This window comes from Phyllobates terribilis, unplaced genomic scaffold, assembly GCF_046119375.1.
Source record: "Phyllobates terribilis strain yellow unplaced genomic scaffold, ASM4611937v1 Scaffold_3__8_contigs__length_932513732, whole genome shotgun sequence".
NCBI classification, from domain to species: domain Eukaryota; kingdom Metazoa; phylum Chordata; class Amphibia; order Anura; family Dendrobatidae; genus Phyllobates; species Phyllobates terribilis.
Genome location: NW_027362763.1, coordinates 490,068,077 through 490,085,109, shown reverse-complemented (window position 1 = coordinate 490,085,109; position 17,033 = coordinate 490,068,077). Strand labels below are relative to the sequence as shown.

Sequence of the window (17,033 nt, the reverse complement as noted above, 5' to 3'; positions counted from 1 at the left end):
TTTGTTTTGAGAGGTGCAATTTTAAAATCTTGCAGAATAGAGAACATGGAAATAAATGTCTATTAAGTAGAAATATCACAACTTTGTAAGATGTTTCTTTATGCTATAGACTCCTTACATTAGATTCATTTGCAAGGGGATATTGTAATTCTCAAAAACAAAAAAGCAAAGACTATTAGTGATTGTTAGGAATGTGTGAATAATTGAATATAGAAGGTATAAACAGTCCTGTGCAAAAGATATAGGCAGCTCTGGAAAAACTGCTGCCAAGAAACAATGCTTTCAAAAATAAGTGTTTATAGTTTGCATTTTATTAATTGATAAAAAAAAAAAAAGTGAATAAAAGCGAATTCTAAATCGCATCAATACTTGGTGCCTTCAGAAAAGTAGCAAAGCATAAATTCTTCCAGGTACACTTGCACACAGTTTTTGAAGTAACTCTACAGGGAAGTTGTTTCAAACATTTTGGCAAACTAACCACAGATCTGCTGTGAATGTAGGTTTTGGCAAGTCCTTTTGTCTGAAACTTGGAGCTGGACAGCGTTTAGGACTATAGATGCAGTGTTGTCGGCCAAGGAAGCTTAGTTCAACAGATGAGACACATCGCCCTTATTTCCCTTGAAATCAGAAGATGTCCAGCAGTGCCATCAGCTCAGAATTGGCAACAACTAGTGGGACCCAGCTACAACCATCTGCTGTTCAGAGACATCTTGCCAGAAGTGGTCAAGTTGTTTGCTAGCAGGCTAGATAACAGTACAGTGATTGTCTGCAGGCAACAGTGAAGCTTGGTGGAGGTTCCTTGCAAGTTTGTGACTACATTTCAGTAAATGGAGTTGAGATTTGGTCAAGATTATTGCTGTTCTCCATGCTGAGAGATACAGGCAGTTATTAATCAATCAGCAATACCATCAGAGAGACTTCTGGCTCTGAATTTATTCTGCAGCAGAACAATGACCCTAAACATCGTTTTTAATGACATTGGGTCTATCTTTAGCATAAGAAAGAAAAAGGAAGTCTTGGAAGTGATGACATGGTCCCAACAGAGCCCTGATCTCATAATAATCGATTCTGTGTGGGATTACTTGAAGAGACAGAAGGACTTCCACAAGCATAGATCCAAAGAAGATCTCTGGTTAGTTCTCCAAGATGTTTGAAACAACCTCCTGTTATGCACACGCCCGGGCTAAGCGGCGTGTGCGTGTGATTGGTAGTGATTCCACTGGACCGTGCCGGAGAGTGAATGCCTGGAGGGGCGTGACTAAGTATTCACCCGATCCGACCAGGGTCGCACGACGGCATACGACGCCAGTGCACCAAGGAGGAACCGAGCAGAGGGACCAGGTGCTACTCCAGGACAGACCCCGGACACGGCTGTTGACCCACACAGGGGAATACAGGAACAGGCTGGTAGGCTGGCACACAGACTGGTGGGTATAGGCAGGCAGGGGGGTAAAGGCAAGCACAGCTAGAGTGCAGACAGGGAGGCACTAGCAGGTAGGAACACAGGCGGGATAGGACCCAGTACACACCGGGACTCAGGAACAATACAGGCAGAGGGTTACAGGCAAGCACAGCTAGAGTGCAGACAAGGCTGAGCAGGGAGGACAGGGCTCTGTTCACACGGAACGGACAGGGCTCTGTTCACACGGAACAGACAGGAAGGGAAAGACAGAGCCAGATACTCACACAGTACTTGCAGAGACAACAAGCAGGAGTTAGGTACGAGTTCAGACTCTGCAGAAAAAGGAAGGGAACGGACATAGAGGCAAAACAGGTAAAGGACAGGAGAGAGTTCAGACTGGAACTGAGTGTACGGAGGAGACCGACACTGCAGAGGGATACAGGAGCGGGTCTGGGAATACGGCCCCCAGAGAGGCGGAACGAACAGGCAAGGAGCGTGTTCAGACAGGACAGACCAGACACAGGAGCGGGTCTAGGAAATCGGCCACTAGAAGGCGAGAGGAACAGGCTAGGAGCGAGTTCAGACAGGTCAGACAAGATACAGGAACGGGTCTAGGTAATCGGCCCCTAGAAGGCAGGAGGAACAGGCTAGGAGCGTGTTCAGACAGGACAGACAAGAGAACACAGAAAGGACTCAGTTCAGACACGGGAGCTGATACCGCAAGGCAGGAGACATACAGGACTCAGTTCAGACACGGGAACTGATACAAAAAGCAGGAGACATACAGGACACAGTTCAGACACGGGAGCTGATACCGCAAAGCAGGAGACATACAGGACTCAGTTCAGACACGGGAACTGATACAAAAAGCAGGAGACAAGAGACGGGACCTGGCACCTTCAGAGTGCAAGCACACACTGAAGGAAACACTATGCTCAGGCAGGGATAGAAGGGAGCTGCTGAGCTATATACCAAGTGACAGACAGCAATAGGCTGAGGACGCACAAGGGGTGTGACCCACAGCAGGTACAAAAGGCAGGAAGTGATCGGGCGCCGCCCTTAAGCAGCAGAAACAGACACAAACAGACAGCATGGAGGGAAGCCAGAGAGACATTCTGGACAGGAGATCAAGTGCGCCCTCTTGCACAGTGGGAGATGGACCACCATGCAAGGACGCCGCCAGGTATGTTACACCTCCCTGTCCAGTTCCTTCAAAAACTGTGTGCAAGTCTACCTAGAAGAATTGATACATTGATGCTGCTTTGAAGGCAAAAGGTAGTCCTGCCACATATTGATTTTGATTTTAGATATTTGTTTATTCACTTGGTTTATTTCTATCAATTAAAAAAATACAAACACTTATTTTTAAAGCATTCTTACTTTGCAGCATTTTTGCACACCTGCCAAAACCTTTTGCACAGTACTGTATAAATTATATGGGTGTGTAATATATAAATATATACATCTCTATCTCGCATATATATCTCTATCTCGCATACCTACATATATCTATCTCAAATACATAAACAATATACCATAGGACCCAGCAATTAATGAATGCATGAATTCCACTTTTGCTACACACTTAAAGAGAGGTTGCATGGTGCTGTTCAGCATTGTTCTTAGCAAGCATCCTCATGTGTTTTGGGGAACAAAGTGAATACAAACCTATTGAATCATTGGTGCTAAGGTTTCTTAATAAACTGTTATGAAAGTGAAATAGTCTGTCTTTATCCATTTTTTTTTTTTTACTGACAGATTCCGTTTGTGGTCTTTTGGGACATGGCTCTGAACATTGCAAAGAAAGTAATGCATCTTGTTTAGTGTTCTGTCTGGTTCCATCAGTGTGCCTAATGTGAAAACTCACATTGGCTTTCTGTTTGATGGAATTATTTATTCACATCGTCACATTTTAAAATCCTATTGTCCATTCTGTACTATAGGCAGTACTATATGCTGACTTACAATATCGTCAGTTTTTGCTACAAAAATATTCATATGTCATATGGCGCATATGTAGGAACGCTACCAGTGGTATGGTTTTGGTGAAGTGGTGTTACACCAAGACAAAAAAAGTTAGTCTGTTGGCACAAAATGACTGTGAAGATGAAGTACAGGAGCCTGGTGCACCCTTGTCATGGCCGAACTGTTCATTGCACCTTCCCATTTCCGCCAGAGCTGTCCATCAAAGAGGTGGAGATGGAGGAAAAACAAGTAGGTGGGAAGATGGACTGAACTGATTGGTCATACCAGGGGTGCATCAAGCACCTCTGCTTGGTTTGAACAGTCATTTTGTATTGACAGACTTGAGCTGTGACTTATTGTGATGAATCCTATTGACTTATGATTGGTCAGTCAGGATTTCATGATTTAAAAGGGAAGAATGACACATTAAAATTATCCTCTTTTATTAGCAGCAGAATCCTAATGGTATGAACCCTATTACTATTTGATGCAATGGGGTTCATAGCAGTGAAGCTTATATGTCTGGTCCAAAAAGATAAGTCTGCAGTATTGAGCAGTGACGTGGCTGTCCAGCGGGTGTGGCCGACTAAAAGGGCACCTCCTTGCTCCATACAAGTGTATGGAGTGAGGCGGCGCCCCCTGGCCGGGAGTATGTAGAACGCAAACCTAATCTGCGGTCCCAGGTCATAAACCGGCGAATCCCCGCAGCGCACAGTGCTTGTGCTACAGGGATTCATAAGTCGGCAGTCATACAGAGTGACTGAAGATTTACCGATTTGGACCGGACAACACCTTTAAAGAGTACCTGTCAGCTCTCCTTAGATAGTAGTTTTGAAAAATGACTGTATTGTCAGTGATGTAGCATATCTGGAACATCTTTTCCTAGAAGTCTGCATTGTTCCTCTTTTATTCCTCCTAGTAAGAAATGAATGAGTTGCCAAGTGAGCGCAGCTGTGGGGGCACAGTGCTTACTACACTATCCGATCCGTTAAGGGCAAACCTCTTTGACAAAGGGAATGGGAACTTTCTGTTAATTTATTCATAAATGTCTGGGGAATAACAGAACTGTACAACACTGTTCTAAAAAGGACTTCTGAGAATTATTTCATGTTGAATACAAATTTTTCCTAAAACGAAAGGTGACAGATGCCGCTGTTATAGAGGCTGTGACAAATGCCTAATGTATGCAGTATATTGGAAATGTTTGCAGTCATATACGATAAGGGGGAGAATCATGATGTGAACAAGGCCATAGCTTTCAGCAGGACTTTCATCAAGTGAAACACCTTTTTCAGCTTGCCACATAATGCTATTTTATAGTCCAACATAAAATCTCACATCTTCATGATATATCTTAATTTTATTTCTTTAATTTATTTAGCTTGTTGTAGCTCAATAACACATGAATACCCAGGGCTGCTTGGCTCAGTAGCTCATACATATGGATATAGTCCAACTCATTAAATCATGTATTTCTCTATGGCCCGCTTTACAGAGAATTTTAGAACTCTTCTAAGGCTGCCTGCATCAAGCAATAAAAAGGGTCTCATTTGTTCAGTGTAGTATGATGTAAATAAGCATTAATTGTCTATCTACAACTTGACATTGGTTCCTCACAATTCCAGGATCCCTTTGCTGAAACATATCTTCTGTTTTTCCCAGCTGTGTTTGCTAAAGTGTCTCTTATCTTATCCGTTATCTGCTCTAAATAGCCCTCAGGCTGATATTTTACCTACACAAATCCTTTATAGTAAACTACCCATGTAAGGAACTTTTCTCTTGATTTCTGGTTGCATAGCCATCATAATACTACTTTACCAATACAGGCAAATTCCACATGAACGTTGCACGACTTACAGACCCCTGTGCATACATGGGAAAAGCCTGGCACGTGCCCGCATGGTCCTTGTAGGCTCCTTGTTTTAAAATGTGCTTTATCGGAAACACTGCAGCATTTCAGAGTGAAACATGGGTTCTTGTATTAAGAGACTGTCCCTGATTCATGCTGCCTATGATATGGCAATAGAACTTGCATACATACAGGCTCTCTTTAAAGCGTTCCAGTATTTTCACATAACCTTAGAGTAAGTTGGCATGTGTGCACATGAGGAATACTATTATTTCTGACCAATATAGGACTTGTATCCAGCATTTGTCAGCAGTTTTCTCCTATTGAGTCGCTCTCTCATTTTCAGTTCTGAGTTAAGCGCCCCCTCCAAACCCCATACACTTTAGAGTTAAACTAATGCCTGCTGAACCGGCCGCTATCGACAGTCTAATATATAAATATCTATAGGGCAAACTGCCACCAGACACGTCTCTCTCACAGACAACACAGGAGAGCACTTCTATGTATGGGTGAGCTGAGGTAGTTGCCAGTCAAACCATCGTTCGACCGACAGCATTCTTATGTGTATGGGGGATTTTAGTTGCTGAAGATTAGCTGCTGTTGTATCTCCCATACACTGTAAATAGGATTCCTGCTCTTTTTCTCCTGTGTAGCACACAGACAGATGCTGCAGCAGCATGGATCATATTTTACAGCATGACTGAGCAGAGTAGCTTTGAATCCAGCTCTGAGGTGAGATAAACACTTACTAGAGACTGCAGCACTGATCTGCCTACCTCTGTGCCTCTTCTTGTCATCATTCATGAAGAGTACAGGGACAAGAGTTCGGGGGGAGGGGGTCATGTTTTTCTGATAAAATTTGTGACAATATATTCTTATTCTATTTATGCAAAGATTTTTGAAAGGACTGAGCATTTAAATTGCCTCACCTACTATATAGGTTCATTATGTCTCAAGAAAACTGATCATGGGTCGGCTTCATACCCATATGGATATATCTGCTGATATCCACCTGAAATCTGCTGTTATCCCTGTAGGTGGCTGCACAATTTACTGCGTGAAGTGTAATATTACATCACACCTATTTAAATATACTAGACTACATTACAGTACACATTAACGTGAAATCTGCCTTTGCTGAAGCCATTCTTTTTAGTGACTCCCTTCTGGCTGATGGACTCTTTTTCTGACAGCTGGCCAGAAGTTGTACAATTGACATGCATGTAGGACTCGTACATGCATGAACATGTTTTAAAAGTTACATTCTTATCAAGGGGATCTCAAGTTATGGCCTTTGGTGGCCAGTGCTATAACCAGAAAACCCATGTAATGTGTATTCTATAGTAATGCACATTGAATTATAATAGTAAATTACCACAGTTTTCATTATCCTGCAATGATTTCTGTGTTAAAGGAGTGGTCCAAATTACTTTTCCTCCTAAATACCCATCTATTTAATGCCGTAATTTAAACTATAATTTAAATTAAAAATTGAAGTTTTTCTTTTCTTTTTTTCCACTTCCTTTTGATGATGCTTTGAGAATATCCTAGTGCAGGCTAGGATACTCAAGTGCCATAAGGGGGCAGATGCTGCTGTTACTTCCGCAGCCCCTACCCCCTCTCTGAAACGAAACGTCATCAGTGACGTTCGTTACAGGGGCGGAGCTAGTCCCTATGCGATGTGCACAATGACGGTGCTCTCTGTTGCCGGCTCAGATCAGCAGTAACGAGTCGGCAACAAAACGCGTTGTCAGAATACCTGGCGTGCAGAGAACAGTGACATACAGGGGTGGCACTAGTCTCTGCATGCCGGGTATTCTGACAGTGCGCTCTGGTGCCGGTTCTTACTGCTGATCTGAGCCGGCAACCGAGCGCCTGCTGTCATTGTGCACAGTGCACAACATGCTGGGACTAGGCCAGCCCCTGAAAATGGCATCACTGATAACTCTTAATTTCAGGGAGGGAGCATAGTGACCACAGCCTCTCACCCTGATGAATGTTTGAGTATCCCAGCATGCACAGGGATTCTAAAAGGAAGTGGGGAAAAAAAACATAAAAGCAATTGGTGTAGTTATGGAAGGATTGGGAATTTTTAAAGTATATTAGAAAATAGTTTAGATTATGACATTAAATAGAGGTTTAGGAGGAAAATTAGTTCAAACCTCAGACCACGCCTTTAACTTCATCTTAAAATGTAATTATATTGACAATTGTAGAAAGTGCCTGTTGGATGCCATACAAGCACCTGAAGGATTGTTTTTATTATTTAATAGATATTTAGAAGAAAAGCAGTAGAACTTGGAGAGAAACTGTTGCCTGCTTTCAATACACCGACTGGAATTCCTTGGGCGTTGTTAAACATGAAGAGGTAAATCCTATATGTGTGTTTTTATGTTTCAGTGTGGCATATTTTGTTTCATTTTATCTCTGCTGATTTCTTTTTCTGTATTGGATAAGGTTCCTTTTATCTAGCTTTATTATAAAACTATAAAAATGAGTGGAAAAGTAAGACACGATTTTCACTCTGCCAGAAATTATTCTAGTAGCCCTTGAGCGATCTGCCAGTGGAAATTTCTTTTGAGGTGGTAGATGTTAAGTGAGTGTCTTTATGCTACAAGCTGATTTAGAGTGCCAGAATTACTTGTCGTGATATTAGGAATGATGGGTACTTGAGACATTAACGTTTGTACTTTGCCATATACACTTCAGAGTTCTCACTGTAGTAAGTATGTTGAGGAAAACTGTTTAAAGAGGACCTTTCACCATTTTTTACATGCTTATCTGACCACATTGTTCTGAAGTGGTTTGCGATCTGAATAACACGTTTTATTTGATTATTTTTGTTATCTCTGCTGTGGAGATATTGGCTTGTAAAGTTTAGTCGCTAATTCCCTCTATAGCTAAGGGGGCATTAGCAGAGATTCTTCTCTGGGGGGAGTTTACTTTTCCCCTGCATTATGTTGCCCAATCATGAGCAGGCAGTTTCATACGGGGGAAGAAATCAGAAGCGGCTTCCTATGTGTGGTCTGGTAAAACTGACATGTCTAACCAGGCCACACAGATCTCATTGCCGGAACGAACATACATACATACATACATACATACATACATACATACATACATACATACATACAACATCTGTGCTCTCCTCCCCCTTCACTTGTACAGTCAGTAAGTGTTGGCAGTGAGATCTGTTTGGCCTGGGGAGGAGATCAGAGTTGGGTGTCTAGGATAGGTGCAGAGTGGTATATGCAATGTCACACAGCTGTGCTCCACTCCCCCTGCACTTGTACTTGTTAATAATTGCCGGCAGTCAGATCTGTGTGACCTGGTTAATTACATCAGTATTACCATGTCACATAGAGAAAGCCAGTTCTAAGCTTTTCTGGGGGCATTTTTTTTTTCTTCATTGCAAGACGCCTCCTGTTTTATGATTGGGCAGTATAATGCAGGGGGGAAAAAAGTAATGCCTCGAGAGAAATCTGTTAACACCCTGTTGATTATAGTTAATTTTAATTTGTATGTTAGAGGTTGTCCGCTACTTTTTCATTTATAATCTATTCTTAGGATAGGTCATCAATGTCTGATCGATCGGCGTCCAGCACCCCCGCCAATCAGCTGTTATCGGTGGTGGCGGCCGCTGGCCGCAAGTGCTCGCGTGGGTTGCTGGCCATCTTCTGATTAGTGGCTGTGGCAGGGTACTACACATCTGCCTCCTATTGAATTGATTTAGAGACTGTGTAGTACCCTGCCGCGGACTATATCAGAAGACGGCCATCTCCGAAAGTGAGTACTTCTAGCCGGCGGACACCAATAATAGCTGATCGGTGGGGATGCTGGGTGTCAGACCCCGACCGATCAGACATTGATGGTCCTCAATGAAAAAGTAGTGGACACCTTTGTTAATATCTCTGCAGTGGTGATGAGAAAAAGTTCAGCCATTTTATCTTAATGTGGCCAGTTTACCATGAAAAATGTGGCGAGAAGTCCTCTTTTAAAGTTAGGATTTCTTTTTCTTTGGACAGTAAAAATTGGAATGTGTTTTTGTGTGTTCCTCATCCCACAAGAGGACAGAAAAAAAACGCTGCTTCCTCTGGCGATGGGAGTATATCTTACTTCATATGTGTGGAGTAACTAAACACAAGTCACAAAACATGAGAGACTGGGGGGACTTGGCCGAACTGTGAGTTTAAAACTCTGCATTCAGGAATTAGCAATATTGACCTGTGCCGATTCAGCCATACATATTCCTCTTCATCTGTGCAGCCAAGTAAAATGATAAATGCCTGATCTGATCCTTGTCCACATGGAACTGTCCATGACCATACCCAGACCTCTCCATGCTCCACCCTTGTCTACCTGGAACTGTCCATGACTATACCCAGACCTCTCCATGCTCCACTGCAGCAGGCCATTGTGTTTAGATGAGTGGTCGTGGCTTGAGAGGCTGATACTGTACATTCCTTTACTCATAATAGCTATATTTATTCGGTCTCCCATGACAGCACCACGTGAGAGAGAGGATCCGCCCATTAAGGACAGGAAACCTACAGGTTAAAAAGGGCGGCCCTCTCTTCCCGCCTCAGTTTAGGTTTCCTGTCCATGATGGGAGACCTCGCTGGCTTACCTGCAGAAGATGGACTCCTGTCCCAGAGAGGGCCACAGCAGGTGGTTGGAGCCGGTCCGTCCCGGTCCTCTGGAGACTCCACGGTAGGGCTCAGTGGGGCGCCTCCGTGAGCGTTGCTGCGGGCGCGACATCGCCTCACGGGGAGGTAGATGTCCGCCAGGTGTGGGGCCGCTAGCGGGCTTCCTCCCCCCGCTACAATTTGCAGGAGATCCAGGTCGCGCCGGCGGGGCACGTGACAGGCGCGACCTACTGACGTGACTTCCGGTGCGCCGGGCAGGAAGTCCTTATGACGTCACCAGAAGGGGCGGAGCTCGTTTGAATCTTGCGCGCGAGCAGCTGAACGCCGGGGGATTAAGGACCTGGCGGCGAGGAGCCCACCTGGAACCCACCTGGCCACCTGGGGAGGAAGACCAAGGAGCAGGTAACGCCCTCCTGGGTAAAAAAAAAAAAAAAAAGCACACACCCACACATGGTACTGGTATGGCCAGTATATAAAGGGTCTGGTAACATACAGAGGTGCTTCCCAGCCCATTCTTACACTGTAAGTTATGGAAGTTTCACAAGAGCTGTCACCTAGGCAACAACATCTGCTGCAGGAGCAGCCCTCTGGGGAGCCCTCACAACTAGTGGCGCAGCGCCATTCCCGGCTAGGGTCTGGTCGTTCAGCTAGAAGAGCTGTCACTAAGAGCAGGAAGGTCGGTCCGGTGCGGCGTGATTCCTCGCCATGCATGTTGGATTCCTCTGCTTCTACGGTACCGAAGGCTCTGTGGGGTGAGTGGAATCTTCGTGAAAGTTCTACTAATGTTTCCTCCTTCTTTCTATCTATAACTTTCTTTTAGAGTAAGAAATGTTCCTCGAAATCCAAGCACAAAGAATGTGCCTTATGCAGCTGTTCACTCCCTGATTCATATAGCAAAAGGTTATGCCAGCTTTGTATCAGCAAAATGATGTCAGAGGAAACCCCAGATTTTTCCCTAGGCCTAAGAACTTTAATAAGGGAAGAAATAGGCAAAGCATTGCAGGGTTCAGAGTCTGGGCATATTCCTCAAGAAACCCAGCCGGGTTCAGACTCTGAACTGTCGGTCGCCTCCTCCTCCGCCTTCTCTTCCTCTGACAATGAGCCAGATGGACAGTGCTTTCCCCTGAAGGAGGTCGATGCCCTAGTAAAAGCCGTCCGATCTACAATGGGGATAGTGGACACGAGGGCAGAGAAATCAGCTGAGGATGTTATGTTTGGTGGTCTGGGGCTAAAGAAAAGAAGGGTCTTTCCTGTAAATTCAAAGGTGAAAGACCTCATTGATAAGGAGTGGAGGAAACCTGACAAGAAGGGTAGTGTTCCTCCATCCTTTAAAAGGAAATATCCATTTGAGGATGCTATGTGTTCCTCCTGGTTAAAAGCACCCAAGCTGGATGTTGCTGTTACCAAAGCAGCGAAAAGAACTTCCCTCCCGTTCGATGATATGGGTGCATTGAGAGACCCCCTAGACAGACGGGCTGATACTTTCTTGAAAGGGGCATGGGAGACAGCTGCGGGAGCACTGAGACCAACAGTAGCAGCTACCTGCACGTCCAGAGCCCTGATGGTGTGGCTTGAACAGCTAGACAGTCAGTTGAAGGATGGGACTTCTAGGAAAGACATTATTTCTTCCCTTCCACTGGTTCAGGGGGCGGCAGCTTTTCTTGCGGATGCATCTGTGGACTCGGTAAGGTTGGCAGCAAAATCAGCAGCACTGTCAAATGCGGCTCGGCGAGCCTTGTGGATTAAATGCTGGCCAGGGGATTTACAGACTAAATCCAGACTGTGCACAATCCCATGCGAAGGAGAATACCTCTTTGGTCAGACCATGGATGACTTATTGGAGAAAGCTGGGGAACCTAAGAGGGGGTTTCCATCAATACCTCTACCCTCCTTTAAGAGATCGTTCCGGAAGAGGAAATTTTTCCGGAAGAGATATTTCAGGGAGCAAGACAAGTCTGACGAAAGGGGTCGAAAAGTTCTTCCCCAGAACGCCAGGCTGCCCTCGTTTCGGAAGTACAAACCCTAATAAGAAAGCACGTCCTGATTGAGGTTCCGGAGGCTGAAAAGGGTCTTTGTTTCTACTCCCCGCTCTTCTTGGTTCCGAAACCGGATGGAAGTTTCAGGACAATCATAAATTTGAAATCCCTGAATAATTTCCTTGAAATACACACCTTTAAAATGGAGTCTTTAAAATCCGTAATAAAGTTACTTTTTCCCCACTGCTATATGGTAGTGCTCGATCTCAATGATGCATATTACCATATCCCAATTCATAGTGATTATCAGAAATACTTGAGGCTGGCCATTGAAATTGACGGGGTGGTTAAACACTTTCAATACACTGCACTCCCCTTCGGTTTAGCTATAGCCCCGCAAGTTTTTACTAAAGTAATGGCGCAAGTTATGGCACATGTAAGAGAAAGGGACATTCTAATTATCCCTTACCTGGATGATCTCCTGATAGTGGGGAACTCGTTGGTTCAGTGCGAGACCCACCTGCGGGAGACCATGTTGGTCTTAAAGAGCTTGGGGTGGTTTCTAAATTTAGAAAAGTCTAGACTATCTCCACTCAAGGGCCAGCATGTCCGTATACTCTCGGACAATCAAGTCACGGTAGCTTACATAAACCACCAAGGGGGAACCCGCTCAAGAAACTTGATGAGGGTAGCGAACGCACTTCTGCTGAAAGCCGAAGATCATTGTCCCTCTCTTTCGGCTACTCATCTAAAAGGGAAGGAAAACATCACAGCGGATTTCCTCAGCCGTACTTCCGTAAAAGAGGGAGAGTGGTCCCTAAATACGCGAATATTCTCCAGAATCGTAGAAATGTGGGGCCTTCCGACTGTGGACTTATTCGCAACAAGAGCCAATCGGAAAGTGGAAAATTTTTGTTCCTTAGACCCCAGAGAAGAACCCCTGGCAGTGGACGCCTTCATGGTTCCCTGGAGATTTCCTCTGGCATATGCCTTCCCTCCCATGATCCTGCTCCCAGCGGTGATAAGAAAGGTCAGGGCAGACCGGGCCAGAGTGATACTCATATGCCCCTTTTGGCCCAAAAGACCGTGGTTCCCTTGTCTCCGGAAGATGTCCATATCAGATCCCTGGGTTCTTCCGGAGATTCCGGACCTCCTCACTCAGGGGCCACTTTCCCATCCTCCAACCCCGAGTCTACATTTGACGGCGTGGAATTTGAGAGGGTGTTATTGACCAACAAAGGATTCCCCGCAAATGTAGTGAATACTCTCCTGGCTAGCAGAAAACCTGTTACCACCCGTATTTATGCCAGGACCTGGAGGAAGTTTCTGTCCTTTGCAGAAGTTAAGGTGGAGGAGGGGCCCCCTATTGGGAAAATTCTGGAATTTCTGCAGCGGGGCTTAGAATTGGGTCTCTTTACCAGTACCTTAAAAGTACAGGTGTCGGCGTTGGGGGCTTTATTTTCTTCCAATATTGCAGATAACTATTGGATAGCCTGTTTTATAAAAGCTTCCTTTAGGTGTAGACCCATTACCAAAGTAAAGATGTCTCCCTGGGATTTGAATTTTGTATTAGATGCCTTGACCAGTCCTCCTTTTGAGCCACTAGATTTAGTCTCCCCCAAAATTATTTTCCTAAAGACGGTCCTGTTAGTAGCCCTAACTTCAGCCAGGAGAGTCAGTGACCTACAGGCCCTTTCAATATGTCCTCCATTTACGCAAATTCTGGACGATAGGATTATATTAAAACCTGATCCAGCCTTTCTTCCTAAAGTGGCCACTCGATTCCATAGAACCCAGGAGATAGTTCTCCCGACTTTTTGCTTCCCGCCCAAAAATCAAAAAGAGAGGCTTCACACTTTAGACGTTAGGAGGTGCGTACTAAAGTACTTAGAAGTATCACGTGGATTTAGAAAGGATAAGTCCCTATTTATTTGCTATCAGGGGGTTAGAAAGGGTTGTAAGGCCTCAAAGGCTACAATCGCTAGATGGATCAAGGAGGCCATTTCCCTCGCATACTCCTCAGGGGATAAAGAGATACCGGAGGGATTGAGGGCGCATTCTACCAGAGCGGTATCAACCTCCTGGGCGGAGAAGACAGGGCTTTCCATTGAGGAAATTTTTAAGGCTGCCACTTGGTCTTCTCCCTCTACTTTCTATAGGCACTATAGATTGGATCTGGGTGGCTCTGCAGATCTCCCTTTCGGGAGAAGGGTGCTTCAAGCTGTGGTCCCTCCCTAATTTCCTTCGTGTCTGTAATTCTCTCACGTGGTGCTGTCATGGGAGACCGAATAAAGCCTGTTTACTTACCGGTAACGGGATTTTTCGGAGCCCATGACAGCACCCTTATATTCCCTCCCTTCAATGATGTTGTGCACTCCCGTAGAGTTGATTTCTTTTTGTACACCCTTGCGGGAAATTGATGAAAAGTAATGTACTTAATGTGATTATGTTTTGTTATAACTAACCTTGGCGGTCCTCTCATGCTCTGTTAACTGAACTGAGGCGGGAAGAGAGGGCCGCCCTTTTTAACCTGTAGGTTTCCTGTACTTGATGGGCGGAGCGCCTCTCTCACGTGGTGCTGTCATGGGCTCCGAAAAATCCCGTTACCGGTAAGTAACTAAGGCTTTTTCCAATGTGTATATAGGTGTCTATATATTTTAATTTATCATGCATAATTACTGTTGACTCCATATCTGAGTCAATATTTTCCCATCCTTTAACCACTGATGAACTGTGCACAAGTAAATTTAGTTCTAGTACAGAATCATGTAGTAGACTTGATGGTGGACAATTGTCCTTAATGAGGGCCTAGCGAATTGTAGGACAAAATAGTGGTGAGATTTGGGTACTGTGAGAAATGATGTAATGCAGACCAGTGCTTTTGCTTTTGGTGCCAGTTGTAAGGTTGGATAGACAATGGGTGGTGTTTACATTCTGTCCAGCTCCAGTTTCACAGAATAACACCATATCTATTTCACTAATCTAATTTCACGTATATACATTTCCCAGTATGAAGCGGACAATGTTCTTTGTGGATTAGATTATGGCTGAATAAGATCTTATCTTATGGTCTCTTTGTATTCTGAGTTTAACACCCATATGTGAATGAGCTCTCTAAGCCGCGATCTCCTGTTTGGAATATGAATTGGAGTTTGTATTAGGGCAGCAATAAAAAGAGCCTAATGCCTATGAAATAGGATTTGTAGGCGGAAAGGGAGAGATAGTAGTATTTCATGCCACAGTGTAATCTGTCAGGTCTGTGAAGGTGAGCACAATCTAAAAGTGATGTAGATTTCTCTTATTTCAAAGTTTGGTACATACGTTGGGAAAAAATCTCTCCGCAGTATAGGTCATCAATATAAGAACAGTGGTGGTCTGACCCCCGACACTCCCACTAATCAGCTGATATAAGCACTGGCAGTCGTCCATACAAATAAGATGGTAGTCAGTCTCCCATAAAGAACACAGCCGATCGAGCGCTCCTGTGTGCTGAGAGAGTTGTCGCCTGGTGTCAGGAGGCGGCTTATTTCCGCCAGAACAAAAGGATCATCAGTCTGAAATCAGACACTCCGGACCCTTAGCTCCCCTGACAATCGTCCGGGGATCCCATACACATTAGCGTGTCGGCCAAACACAAAATATCTGCGGGTTGAGCCAAAATTAGTGTAATGTGTATGGGAGGACATTAACACACTGGGCAGAACTCCGCAGTCCTATCCATTGCTTAGTGTCCACTTGACTTACCGGTAATTGTGAGATAAAGCAGAATACTTTGGAGAGGCCACTAAACAATTTACAGGGCTGTGTTTCACCCCATACATAGAGCGGCCATCAGCCAATCAGTGGGGGTGGCAGATGCTAAACCCCCACCAAACTCGTATTGGCGGCATAACCCATCAATATACAATGTATGCATTGTGAGCATTTCATGGCAAATGCATGGACCATACAGAAGTAAAACTGAATTTTGTGTATTTGTGTCGCTGTGAAGACCAGGACTAGAACTATATGTAATAATTCACTTTTATGGATTCTGATGCAAGCAGAAAAAAACCCTGCAATGACTTTATTATTTTCTTTCCTGAACCTCTGAATGTTTATGTATAATGTCCTTTTAAATATATACCAAAATATCTAAACTAATTTAATTTTACTACTTAGATTTTCTAATTACAATTTAGTTAAAACCAGCAGCCAAATTTAATTTTGAACCACTTGAGGACTTAACAGTATGGCATTGGCAGACAAGTTGGCAGTAATATAAGCAAAGCTATTAAATCGGTCTGTTGCTAAATGAATGTTTCACTTTACCTTTCTCCATTTTACGGCATTTCTAATTGCATTTGTCCTCAAAACTCTTGAAACGTCCATTATTAGACATCTTTAAAAAGCTATTTCCGACCAACATTGTCTTAATTGTTTCTGTAAATCTAGCCGCTCAGGATGCCTGAAGGTCATTCTGGTACTGGGTGTCATATGGATTGGTTTGTCAGAGACCCTAAAATGTACCGCATTCGGTTTAAATTACACATACAATTGTTTCTATGAGCATTTTTGATGACACAAATGGAGTCAGGTTTCTGTATACAAGCATAGGTTTACTAACGTTTCTGATTGCCGGATATATCCTTGTGGCTTTGTTCCCAAGCTTTAGACCAGTGACTTGATGCCAATTTTTTTTACACTCCTCATTACTTTAATGTGAGAGGGGCTATTATTTAGAAAGCAGAGACTACTATTTGCTTGCACGTTAATGTGTACTAGGGTATATGGACCGGATTAGCCCTTTATAAAAAAAAAAAAAAGTCAGACAGATTTAGAAGTAATCCAGGGGTTTATTACTTACTGCTTATAATATCTAATCTGCAGTAAGCTCATTCTACCTCAGGCAGTCATTGTATCTTTTAGCAAAGGGTTAAAGCGGTTTACCACTAATGATATTGATGACCTATCCTAAAGGACCCTATAAATACTAATGTCAGCTGAAGCCGCTGATAACATATTTGGCCAACAATCTGACATGTGGAGGGCACCTGACTGCTGATTGTCGGGAAGATGAGGGTCTAGTATATCCAATTTCACACTGCAGTCCGATTTATTTAAGCCGCCCCCCAGAGAGGTCTGGCAGCGGCTGTTTCATAGAGAACAGGAGCCCTCAGCATAGCGAGCGCTCCTATGTATGGAGGAGTCTGACA

At 44.1% G+C, this 17,033-nt stretch overlaps 1 protein-coding gene across 1 annotated transcript in view; it reads left to right on the top strand.

Moving 5' to 3' along the window:
* The window catches only part of MAN1A1 (mannosidase alpha class 1A member 1), a 202,408-nt gene that overhangs the window by 110,075 nt on the left and 75,300 nt on the right, over positions 1-17,033 (top strand). Inside the window, exon 5 of the mRNA XM_073675943.1 lies at positions 7,490-7,584. Coding sequence (XP_073532044.1) covers positions 7,490-7,584 — 95 coding nt within the window. The remainder of the gene's footprint in view (positions 1-7,489; positions 7,585-17,033) is intronic.